At 34.8% G+C, this 13,835-nt stretch overlaps 1 protein-coding gene across 1 annotated transcript in view; it reads right to left on the minus strand.

Moving 5' to 3' along the window:
• LOC140147941 (slit homolog 2 protein-like) overlaps window positions 1-13,835 on the minus strand; it is a 250,816-nt gene that overhangs the window by 115,843 nt on the left and 121,138 nt on the right. Inside the window, 1 exon segment of the mRNA XM_072169734.1 lies at window positions 1,548-1,622. Coding sequence (XP_072025835.1) covers window positions 1,548-1,622 — 75 coding nt within the window.

Consider the following 13,835-nt stretch of genomic DNA (forward strand, 5'->3'; position numbering starts at 1 on the left):
CCTATCAAGACCCAAGCGTGCTTCCACATGGCACAACCACTTTAACAAACAAACAGTTTTCCTAGGAGCTTGACTTACCTGTTACCATAGTTACAAGGGAATAACTTACATGCTACCTTAAAACATGGAAAAGTTTGATCAAGTTTGTGAAATCAAGACCATATTTTCATCAGTAACATATGACTTACTCCTCTGCTATAATGGCTCTTATAAGTACATAAAATACTCGAGTTACAGGCAAACAAGTGACAATCAAAATACTCACATTTCACTCGTTATTGGTGATATGATATACCTAGTGAATATTGTGTTATCTTTCCATACCCAACTCACCCGTTTAACACTTTGCAAATGCTTTAGGTGTCTTATATCTTATCTGAGAGAAATGGACCATGCTAGAACTTGTAGAAGTTTTTGAGTGTCAAAATTTATTTAACATAATAAAGTCCATGTCATAATTTTGCAGTTGTTTGCTTTACATGCTTATGTAAAGGCCCATTCATACTTTGTCGATGTAAAGGCCTATTCATACTTTGTTGCAAGTGCAGTGGTGCAATCGCAGAGACTATACCCAAAGAGTACCGACTCAAAATTGTGCAGTGCGTAATGCTATGATAAATCCACCATCTTGCTTTGTCACCATGGAGGGCAAATAGTGTATAACTTGTAACATGTTACAAAGGTCTGCGCACATTTACTAAGCGTGCGTTATTGGCACGGCGTAATAGCTGCAGAATGCAAGCAAGCAATCAAAGTTAATACTTGGCGCATAGCGACCTGTACACTATGCCTCCATGAGCAACTCGGTACTCTTTGGTTCTACCTCATCAGGTGCAATACATACTCAAAATTATCACTGCATTTTTATTGCAATGTGCAACACTGATCAAAAGTGCACTGATGACAACAAATTATTTACGCTCCGCTGCTGATTTTGACGGTACCAACACACAACGATGTACTAAGTATTATGCATGCATGCCTATTTTAATAATAATCTGTACATCTGTGATGACATTGTGCAAAGGAAAATCATTGTCTTTTTATAGACAGTTCTTGTTTCTTTTTTCAATACATGATTTAGTGAAGTCCCTTAGTGAGCCTCACCTAAGTTTTTTTCTTACACAGAACAAGTGCAAAAGTATGTGATGGTGATTTAAGGACATTCAACACTAACAAAGGCTCAACAGTAAGCTGCATTTCTCAAGACAGACTTGAATGTTTTCACCAAAGCATTTACACAAGCATTAACACAGGACTATAGGTACGGACAGAAACACAAATGTATACTCATGCGCAAAAAAATTATCCACTAAAATATTTTGACTGAGCATAAGTTGATCAAAATGTCGTAACTATTGGCATAAAATGTTCTTGCCTGCAAAATGTCGCAATTGCTTTTCTCTATAAGAAAGCAATATCATGGTTATACCACATCAATCTGAATAGTAATGGACTTTTTTTTGCACATGAGTATACATAGATGGTGGCTGTTGTGATAGTGGCATAACAAGCTGACTACATAGGCATACGCATTATTCTCTTACAGTTTTGTCAGCGCACCCATCTCTCGTCCAAAATCGCTTTGTTTTATCACTGTCAGATTATTGTAACTCAGGTTCCTGGGGGCCAAAACAATAGAGGGCAATGCACTAATTATCTGATCCTAAAGTAAGACTACGCATCTCAAAAATATACCGCCGCAAAACTGATGCCATTTTCTGCCAGTGATGCAACTACAATTGCCACTTTGCAACTCCAGCTGAAAATTGTCCTTCAATGATAGCTAAAAAACAACATCATAGTAATTGTAAGCAAATTTATACCGATTTTAAATACTTCTTCAGAATCCAAAGTTCCGAACCCCCATTCATCACAATCCCCCCTCATTTGCTTACCCTCAATTCAGATAATTAGTGCATTAGCCGGTAACAGATGACAACATGCTCATCATCTTTGGTCCTTAATAAAAACCATTCTTTGTTAATTACTATTAATTACCTTGCTGTTTAGGCTTTTAGACAAACTATGTACAATTGAGCATGCTTAAATCTACTTTTTGATTTGAAATAGTTGCTTAATTCGCCTACTGCACGGTTCCGCCATATGCAGGGGAGAGCCTAGAACTGGCAATAGACATGAAAGGAAGTATTATTACGTAACTTTATGCAAGTGCTGCCGGACCGAGGCTCTCCTTCGCATATGGTGGAACCACGCAATGGGTAATCCACTGGAAATCAAATTTTGCCATCGTACACAAGACAACAGTCATGGAAATTTGGCGGACATGTGCGACCTGCTCCCATGAAATAAGCATGAATTTGGGAGTTTCAAGGCCTTCCAATTGTTGAGTTGCTGTTCGTTGTTTGAAGACACCTGTATTATAGTCGGTGGTTTGTCCTTTGTGAATGGGGACATAGTGCTGTACTCTGTATTCAATTCTGTCCCCATTCACAAAGGACATACCACTGCCATCAACTCAACAGTTGGAACATCTCGAAACTACCAACTTGCGACTTCACGCTCATTTTGTGGGATCGGGTCACATATCTGCCATGCCTATTATGTTCTAAAGCACTTGCAGCTACTCTACCAGACACACATTATTTAAGTTATGTATGGTTTTGCCACAAACACAAGATTATTTTCTTCTTCTCAATTATACGCAAATAGGTTTCGAACTAACAAACTAAACTGATTAAAAACAAACATATTAAACTAATTAAACTTCAAATAAATAAACTTGTTCCGAAAACATTGAGCTATTGAAACATTAAAGGGGCGTGGTCTGATTTCTCATGGTCTGTTTTCTATCTATTTCTATCCACTGAGCCATACCATTAAAACGAAGCTTTGAATTGAATTGCTCCAGCAATTTCAAATTATGCTTTCTTTGTTGCCACTGGCTTTGAAAAAATTTGCATAAAAAGTTCACAAGTTTTAAGTTCTCCCAGACTTTTTTCAAAATAAATCAAAAAGTTGATGATGAAATTAACAAATTATAAAAGAAATGTTCTTAACTTGGATTCCTTTTGCATGCAGATCAATATGCAACTTTATTATGCAAGAATTAAAAAAAAAAAATTTCGAGTTTTTAAATAAAATCTTATGGGGGACTTCGAACTTGTACACCTTTTATCTTCATACTGGAGTGTTCACTACATACAGCCAGAGGTAACTTTGACAGCTCTTTTGATGAAGCAATTCCTCAACATTACCATGCACTAGGATCCACAACATGCTCATCTATCAGGGCACAGTTCTTTAACTCCAATACATTTGTACATTCATTGAATGACCTTTGAAAATTTGGGTACAAAAACTCATACTCTGCAACTTGAGGTCAAATTTTGCACTATGATTGTTCTATTGAGGTTATTGAACTATGCCATTGGGATGAGCCAATTGTGGTCCATAGTGATGATTACTTGTAAATGGAAGGCTCAGCAGCAGAAAGGCATATCTCCATTATTAGCTGCTTGTGAGTATTGGGCTATTCCAGATAAAACATGCACCCCCCCTATAGAGGGCAAAAATTTGTTTTTCTAAAATGTCTGGAATTCCAAAGCATACTTGAGGAAGAAACCTGGATTTCCGGCCCTGTTTAGTGCATGTAAAATCTGGAAATCCATGGAGGGTATAGAGGGTTTTTAAAAATTGTCAAAAAAAGTTGGAATTTTCAATTGACTTACCAAAAAAAATCTGGAATTCCATCGCCCTCTATAGAGGGTTTCTAAAAATACCCAAATAAAAAGTTGGAATTTTTCAATTGACTAGCAAAAAAGTCTGGAATTCCATGGAGGGATATAGAGGGTTTTTAAAAATTATCAAAAAAAAGTTGGAATTTTCAATTGACTTACCAACAAAATCTGGAATTCCATCGCCCTCTATAGAGGGTATCTAAAATTACAAATAAGTTGGAATTTTTCAATTGACTACCAAAAAGTCTGGAATACCATGTTAGGGTTTTTAGAGTTATTTTAGGCTTGTATATAGGTGTTTATTGTTCTAAAGGTTTCATTATATTTGCTTTATCTGCCTTTATTCCAAGTCATCTATGATGTTTTACATGTATAATATAGGCCCACCACCTAGGCGTGTGTTTGGCAGTAACGTACGCAGGTTTTCAAAGTCTGGTTCAGGGGTCTCGATTCTCTGACTGTTTTAAAATTTAATAACTAATTCCCCAGTTTCCCCCGATTGGGTGCATTTCCCGAACTTTTGACAAAGGGGGGGCACATCCCCTGTCCCCTTCTTGCGCCACTGGTGTTGGTATCCTAGGTAACCACTAAAATTAAGCTTCTCTTTTGTGAAGGGTTGCTGTTCTCCTTACGGGTTTTCAATAACAATATGTGGTATGTAGGCCTACTAGTTTCTATATTAGGCCTAAAAAATGTTTGATTGGCGTAATATAATTTTAACATTCTTGTTAAACCGGGTCTTTTGTCTATTGGTCTATTGTCAATGGATATACCGTAGAACGTTCGCCTAATGGCGCTATGGGCCCCTTTGATATAACTGGTATTTTAGACACAAACTTAAAGTGCCCTCCCACAAAAATCCCACCAGCAAATAAGGGCATGCACATACCCTTAATTCTTGTTGTGATTTTTAGAGGTAGCTCTCTCTTAAATTTGTACATGAAATTTACCCCAAGGCAAAGGAGCCCATGTGCGCCATTAAGTGACGTTCTACGGTACATAAAATTCAAACTTTCTTACTTTGGTTTGAGCTGAGACTAAAATACCTAAAGCCTAAAATGTTGTTTTTATATTAAATACATACCTGTATTTGAATGAAATAGATATATTTATAATAGGCTACATGGTAAATACATGAAGCCACAGCAAGTAGAACGAGTGCGACCTTGTCGCGCCGATGGTGCTTATGCTAATTGCTGCAGTACCTTGTACTACGCAGGTGCTCCTTTGTTAAAAGGAATTCCCTGATTGGGAGTGGATATCAAAGAGCTCATATCTAAAGTCATTGGGGACTGTTACTTTTTAAAGTTTCAACGTCCGTATAGTCGTATACATACGACATGTATGAATAAAATACGACATGAATAAAGTAATAATAAAGTGCACACACGTCTTCCAAATCTAGGTATATCAATTTAACACCCAGATTGGGAAGATGTATAGAGGAAATGGTCCTTTATTGTTACCAAAAAAAATAGATGTTGCATGGATCGAATGGTGCAATTAATAATACCTTGTCTGTGTCATGTGCTAATTTCTTCGATAAAACAAAACAAATAACCACTCGTATCATACTGATGTCTGAGTGAGGGATTATTATTTGAAAGGAAAATAAGTTCACGACTGCACTTGACTCACAAATGCTAGTGTTTCGAACGCAATGCAACTTCTTTTCTCAAATTTGCAAGTTTCTTGAGTTTTCTTGAGTAAACACGACCAAGCTGAGTTGTCCACACTTGCGTTTTACTTGACTTTGTTTATGTAAATATATTCACGGTTTTTATAATTGACACCTAGTTCTTTCCTTGCCCTGTTATAGCTATTATTATAAGATGAGCTCAAAGTGTATATTTCTACATTTTGAGCTCAAAATATTTAATCAATGATAATAGGGATATCATATGTCTATACTATGATGCGCATGCGTTGTGTGTGGGGGTGTGGGCTGTGGGAGTGAGTGTGATGCTGTTTTAAACAAATAGGCCTATAAAAACAAAATCTTCGCACAAGCTAGAATGAAGAGTGAAGACCCAAGTCGGGCTGGGGATCACCATTGCAGGGGATGAACCTATAGACCCACACCACTCTTCGTCATACATAATTTCTCCCAGCCACATTTCCATAACATAATATGAAATAAAAAAAAAAAAGGAAATTTAGTTCGGCATCAGAGGTGGGGCTCGAACCCTCGGTGCACCGCTATCATGTATACAGTATCGACATATTACCAGCGCCTTTACCATGTTTACCGCTCGGCCAACTAACTTGTTGGAGCCATCTTGAAATTTTGAACATATAATCACAACTTCAATTCATTACTTCAACATACCACGTGACAAGCAAAGGCAGAAAAGCGTTACCATATTTTGGAATTTTATCTGCTTAAAAACATTAATGTGTAGAGCTACCATTATTAATATTGTTGAATCTCAGACGCATACAAACAATACGAGGGGCCTATGATACATACACAATTGATTTCGTGCATGCACGTGCTCTGCAAGTTAGGGAGCCTAGTCAGCCTACCATTTTTCTTGTAAGACGGTCTGGATTCGTAGTCCACGTAGGTCCCCAAAGTTCTTTCAGATATTAAAAGATTAAATTCCCATAATGACGAAACAGTAATCTTTAGTGGGGACCTACATAAATTTTACATAAAATTTCCGCCATCAATTCAGTGTTCATTTTTATTATTCAGAAAATATTTTGGCGTATATAAAATTGAAATAAAATTCTGCTTCCTAAACCACATAAACTGAAGCATGATTGGGTATCACGAATCGTTATATATGATGTACAGTTAATATTCAAATATTCTTTTACACATATGATGCTTCAGTTTTTACACAAACAAGAATTTGTCTTTAAAAAAGACAAGTTCACGGATCAGGTGTATAGTACATGTACTTTGAGCTACTTTGGTCTAACATTTAATATTCATATCTAACCTACTCTGCACTTATTCGACAATAAATAAGTGATATGAGGCTTAATAATGATACCTGTGTCTTGACTCTGAAAAACAATATTTTTTAAAAACCTCATTTTGCATTTAGTTTTTTAAGCCACCTCGGAAGCCACCTACAGGATCTCATTTTGCATTTAGGGTTTTTATTGCGTTGCAAAGTAGCAAAACTTTCTTTATATATGGCCCAATTCGTGCCTGGAAAAGGCTATCCCCTCTTACAACCTATCAACAGGTTTGATTTCTATAATGAGGTGTCACCGGGTTTCATGAGATAATAATACCAAATCTAAACACCATGAAATTCAATACATCACGACCAAGCTCACATTGGGCGCCCCATTCCTTTTTTAAAGGAATTTTTATTAAACCACCTACAGGAAACAAACTTGGCCATAAACTACGAAGTATAGAGTCTAATAAATAAATAAAATAAATAAAATAAAATGAAAATTGTACATGTATGCAAGATGCCTTATCACTAAGGGAACAACCCAAAATTTCGATGAAGCCCTATAAACGAAAGTCCTTTCGTTAGGGGGGGAGGGGGTCAGAAAGTCCGATTACGTTTGTAAAAAAATTAATAAAACATCGGTCAAATAATACCCTTTTTTAATAACCATCACATCTTAAAAACTAAAAAATTACACTTATATCAAATAACTTTTATTTTGTAGCCAAGATTTAAGAGTATATTCATGGATAATTTCAATATCCTGGCCCGTAAGATAACAGGTAGAACTTTTTTAATGACCCTCTTATGCTATAAAGCTTTAAGAATATGTTTAAACTATTATGTTGGGTGCAAGAGCCTCCCATTTCAGTCTAAAGATGACACATATCATAACATTGTCGCGTACCCCCCCCCCCCCTCGCTCCTCAACGACGACAATATCCTAGGAATACGGGATGCAATTTTCAATATTTCACACTTACGTTAGAGGGACGGGGGGAGGGGGTCAGCCTTTTAACGAAAGGACTTTCGTTTATAGGGCTTCATCAAACTTTTGGGTTGCTCCCTAAAGTAAACAAATTACACAGCCATTTGCTCTTGCTAGCTTTTGTCAGGGTCAGGGATATTTGTCGCATAGTCCTGCTTTTATGAACACCAATATTATACAGGTTTATAGGCCTACACATGGGTTATTACAAGAGTCAATAAACATTTGACCAATTAACTATAGATAATGGACTTAGTTTTATGCAATGTAGTTATATTGAACTTTTTCTGAAGTAAGTCGCCTGCTGCATAGTTTTCTATACAGATATGTTTACTTTGTGATTAGGCCTGACCATGACCTGCTAGTTTGATTAACCAATCAGTTATGTGTATTGTCAGCATGTGATGGCTATAAGCCAATTGCAAACATATTTATAAAAAAGGCTAAAAAATTCCTACACTGAGCAGACTCTTTGCTGGGTTTAAGGGCTAAATAGTAAGTTGTCATGTGGGGCAAGATTAGATAAAGGCATACAAACTAGGGTATGAGATATTAGGAATTATTTCCTAGCCTCTTAACCACAGGGTTGGGCTATATAGCTATTCAAGACACAGGATATGTAAGGGATAAACTGTGCATATGAGATGTGGGGGCAAATGGCATCATTTCACTGACGTGAAAAAATATTTCATTGAAAACCCTCCCACTCAGCTATTTTAAAAAGGTAATCAGGCTTCCTCAGCATATCACATGTGTTATGGTATTATTTTGTGAATTGCCCCGTGATACTTTATGGAGGGGAGACTTTTATTTAAATATAAAGGACGAGTGGCCAGTATTCGGTAGGGTCTATATAGCTTTACAAATTCAGAGTCTTGTAATTATGATTTTAGAGCCAAAGGGGTAACTATATATTATAAAAGGTTAGAAAGTCAGTATTAAAAGCAAGTCAGTAAGATACACCTCTACACTACAGGCTGCACTCCATAGTAGGCCCACAGCTAAAAACTACACTGACAGAAAAAAACTTTAAAAAGAGGAGAAACTTTTTATTATTTATTTTTTTTTCTACAATGCAAAATTGATCATTAAGAGGAGGAAGCAAATTATATTGCCAATATGTTAACTTTAATTTTCCACTTTTATGCAAGAAATAAAAGAAGAAGATAAAAATTTCCTTTAAAAGGGGAAGCCAGCTTCAATGCAGAAGAGGTCTTGTAATTAGTTTGGGTGGAAGGCATTTTTAGGATCACTCTTTTTTTATGATCCATCATGTTCCATGACAGTCCACCAAACCAGGTGGTGGTCGCATTGTATTTTCATCGTCAACCGTGTAATTGAATGGGATTATTTTATTTAAAATGCTTGAAATTTCACAAACAAATAGGCCAATATGTTAATAAATAATATAAATACAAGCTAAAACCATGGGGGTTCGATAATGAACCCCACAAAACTAACCGAGTATTTGGAAAATGCCATACGGCGGGCGGTTTCACAAGCTGCCGGCTCTATCATGCCATTCGCCGCCTGCACCAAACCATCAATGATAAGAACATGCACACAGAAAAACCAAACATTAACTCCTATAACTTCCTGTCAACTGTTTAATTAATTACTCCAAATTGTTCTGTCTTTTTGTCTTTTCTGCCTTTTAGGCTACCCTTTAGCTCATTATTAATATAAAGAAATACACTGCAGTTTTTAGTAGTGGCTAAAAACTGCCATCCTACTTACCTTATACATGCACATTAATTTTATATTAATTTATATATTAATTCGCAATTTATGCATAGCACATTATAAAATGTATAAAGACTGATATTGTTCAATAGGCCTACATGTATATCAATTGTACCCATATCAAAAATAGGCCCTGAAATTACATCGAATTTTTCCTGTTGAAAAGACAAAACTGATGTTTAAGATATTAATTATTTCATAAATGACATTTTGAGTCATTTTTATCCATAAAACGATACAGGATATAGGATATTTTTTTGACTTTTAGGTCCATAAAGGTTTTAATCATGTTATCAATACACTCACATCTCATGCTGTGCTGATCTCCAGGAGGTCTGCAAATGTAAATCTAAGAACGCCTGATAACAAGGATACTATCATTTTCTTTCGTTGATATGCTGTGGAAACTATTATAGGCCTGGCATATAACTTTTAATGTTATATTTCCTTCAAACCATAACTTTTGAAATTCTCACTCGTTTTCATTCGTTGAAACGGCAAAACATACTTTCTTTTTCTTACAAATCGAATAACAGGTCTTACATATATTTTCACCATAAAAAGTTCCGCTAAGTAATTCAAACCAATGCTAGTACCCCGTAATCTCTTTAGTAAACAAAGACGATCTCCGAATTAGATAGCCAGCTCTTAGCTGGTGAAAATCAGAATCCCTCAAAGGGGCAGGGACAATCAAATGTTTGTTTGTTGTTGTTGTTTTGGCCAAATAATTATTTTATTGTTTTGATTACGTTCGATAAATTTGGTTTTCCATAGACCACTAATGTCTTATCTTTCCTATTTTGGAGATTGATGATAAAAGACATAATGTATGATTTTGGTAAAATTTTAATTTTGTTCTTCTTTTTGTCAAAAATTACTATGATTACATAATATTACTACTACTAGTAACACTTTATCTGTCAAGGGGGTCTTCTGATCATTTTAACCTGAGACTAGTAAACCAACAGTCTCAGGTTTTACTAGTCTCAGTTTTAACTAAGCGAAAATAAATGAGGTAAAAAGTAAAAAACCGACTTAGCTGCTTAACTGTGGAGCTTTGGGGGATCCCAGTTTTATTATGTTACTTCGAACAGGCTTAGTCCTTTACATGGTATTTCAGATAGCATTGGGCAATTACAGTTACAGTCATGTAAAAAGTACATACAAATTTGAGCAAAATATGCAGCAAACATGAAATGATAGATTTACTGTAATACCAGAAGATGGAGAAATACATATCTCTTCTGCTGATCAAGCAGAACCCCCCAGATCCACTGGGTGTACATCCCGTGTACATAGCCTGGTGTGACTGTGAAGACTGTGCATGTATTATAAACACAAGTGTGTATAACTTTGTTTGCCAAGTCATGGAACCTTTAATGTGTTTGAAGAGCATAATTATCTTTATCCATGGTTAAACAAACAACCATGAACAAGATCTTGTTCTGTTACATGTACTGCTCTGTGGTTAAAGTTTCGCAAGTTACCAGTTTCATTTGATTTTGTTACTAACGTTTTTTAAATCTCCATGTGTTATTCAACCTTTTTTGGTTTACTCAGCATGCAGGGGAATTTTAGACGTGCTAAGAACATTGTAGGCTTTACAAAAGCAAAACGATATTATAATGAGCTAAGTTAAATAAAGCCTAGTAGAAAAGAGATGCAGGGTATTTTAATATTTTAATGACATTCAAAGCTTTTTTCCTCCACCCCCTACACAAAACCCAATGGCATACATGTATGTATTTAAATTCCTCATCAAATTTATTTATTTTATAACATGAAGCCATAGAATATTTTGTTGTTTTATAACTGGATTTATGTTTTCCAAGTAGTTTTTATAAGTTGTTCTCAAGCTTGCTTTTGGGAGAGTACATGTTTTGTAATATCCAAAAAAGAAGATGTGAGACTGACTTCTAGTACATATTCATATATAGTACAATATTGCCCCTGTTGTTGCAAACGATTGTTTTCTGGATAGAACTCATCAACAGAAGAATTTTGGTGCTTAAATGGTCAAAATCGGAAATAATACATTTCGAATTATGAATTTTCAAACTGTCCCATTGTGACCGGTCATTGGACCTGAACTAAAATAACAAAGTCCAAAAATACCAATTAGGAGCAAAATTAACACAAGTACCGCATACCTTTTCATACATGCATATTGTGAAAGTGTGAAATAAAAGGGGTTTCTTATGAAATGGCACTTTATATGTCAATAACATATCAATTATTTTTTTCAAACCGAGGCACTGCATTGAAATCATGCTTTTAGAATTTGCCAAAAATCATGGCCGACATGGCACAAGATCAACAGTCCAGGTGGGTTTTTTTCACAACCAAGAGTTTAAATGTTATTGGGTTATGCATCAAATAGTAAAATGAACTGAAAAGTTTTGGGGAATTTTTATTTCTGCAGTCATGGGTGCAGAATTCTGACATTTTAAGGACAAATTCACCAAAATCCATAAAAGCTGAAATTTGATCAATAATTTATATAAATATTATTTTGTGTATTATGTTCCAGTCAACATTTTATTTTTCACAAGTACCAGTATATAAAATATCCCGTAATTTATCGTAACTCAAATACCAAGTAGAATTAAGCAACCTTGGCAGCAAAAATAACCAATTTCCCCCAAACCAGCAAATTAATGTGACTGAATTCAGTGAATTTTATAAATATGTGCATTGTGCATAGTAGGATTATGTGATCTTATAGCATAGTCTTTTTATGACATTTTTCAGTAGATATCCACGAAAAAAACTTATTCCCAAAATTTCAGTTGATTCCGATTTTGCGTTTGCGAGTTATGCATGATTTATAATTATGTGTTTTACACTGCTCCATAGGCCACTGTTGTAATTTCGCTCTGGTATACCAGAACGAAATTCAAATTTGCGATATTTTTGCTAAACGGAATTAATCTGCAAGAAATATTTGGTACATAAACATTATGTAGCCAGAGGTATCCAGTGGTATAAAAATCTCAACTTTTTTTGAGAAAAGTGAGGGGATGAGGCTGTGGATCACGAAATGCCCTTTTAACATGTTAACTAAAATAATTTAGGACCTAGGCCTATATCAATTATCATTAGGGACATGGCATTAAAAAAATAGAATTTAAACCAGTTGAGTAGTCTTATTTAATTTTACTAAACAGCAGAGCAAAATCGTTTCCCTTTTTACTGTGATTTTTGGTTTTAATACTACATTGTAATATTTTGGCTTAAAATGTGATTTTTGATCAAAAATATGATTTGGGTCAAAAACTTAGTTTTGGTCTAAAATGTGATTTTTGGTCAATAATTTGATTTTTGGTCAAAAATGTGATGTTTGGTTTGGAAGTTGTCTTTGGTCAAACAGGTGTTTGGTCAAAAATGTGATTTTGAAATTGGGAAACAAATGAATGATGTGATATTTATTTGTTTTATACATTGCCAATACATAACATGTATTTGATTGAACATCTGCATTTTGTACCATTCAAAGAACAGTAGTTTTAGCTAGTATATATACAGTTAATATTGATGAGAATTTTAATATGATACTGGATTCATATCCCTCTTTCAAATGTTATCAATTTCAAACAATCCATAGAGCTAGAGACGAATTCGTATGACGTTTGTAATGAGACCTTTTCCAGATGCAAAACATGTAAAAACAAAATCAATGTCCGGGTTTTTTTTAGGCGGGGAGCATCATTTAATATAAATTAATTTTAATAATAATGCACTTCTTGATTTTATATGCTTTTGGATTTTTAAATGTATATTTAGAGTCCCTCTTTCAAATTTTATAAATTTATTTATGTGTAATCTTTGTACTGTTCATCGCAAAATGAATTTGCTGACAATTTGGTCAAAATTTATATTTGATCAGAAAAAAACTATTATTGTCAAAATTTCTGTTTTTTTGTGTCATGTTATTTAATCTAAAAGTATTTTAGGCGACGAAAAAAAACCCCACCCTGTTCTACAGGCGGACCTTTCTACTTCAAGTAGGGTCAGACGTTTTTTGTGTTTGTTTTTCTAGAGGGAGGCTAACTTGAAATTACCCTAAAATATCACCAAAATCTGAAATATTTTTACAAACATATTTTCTATGATTTAAGCAAAATACACATTTTTTTCATTCTCAAAAACAATCGGTTGGGCCCATAGAGAAGGGTTTTTTCGTAGCCTTTGTCAGAGTTTAATACTATTTTATGTATTATTATGAAATTTATTTTATTTTGTAACATTTTATAAAACTTAACTAAATAACAAAAACTGATGCTAAACTTAAAATTTATATCCATCATTGAAAATCAGTCAATCCCGGAAAGTAAACCTGTTACTAAAACCCAAAGCCATGATGGGTTAAATCAGCTATCCTAGAATATTCTAAAAGCACACTCAGTAAATTTTCAACAGATGACAGGGCGGCTACTGCATGACCAAGAACTACAATATTGACTTTCCTTGTGTGTACATGTACGT

The sequence above is a fragment of the Amphiura filiformis genome, chromosome 3 (genome assembly GCF_039555335.1).
Source record: "Amphiura filiformis chromosome 3, Afil_fr2py, whole genome shotgun sequence".
NCBI classification, from domain to species: Eukaryota; Metazoa; Echinodermata; class Ophiuroidea; order Amphilepidida; family Amphiuridae; genus Amphiura; species Amphiura filiformis.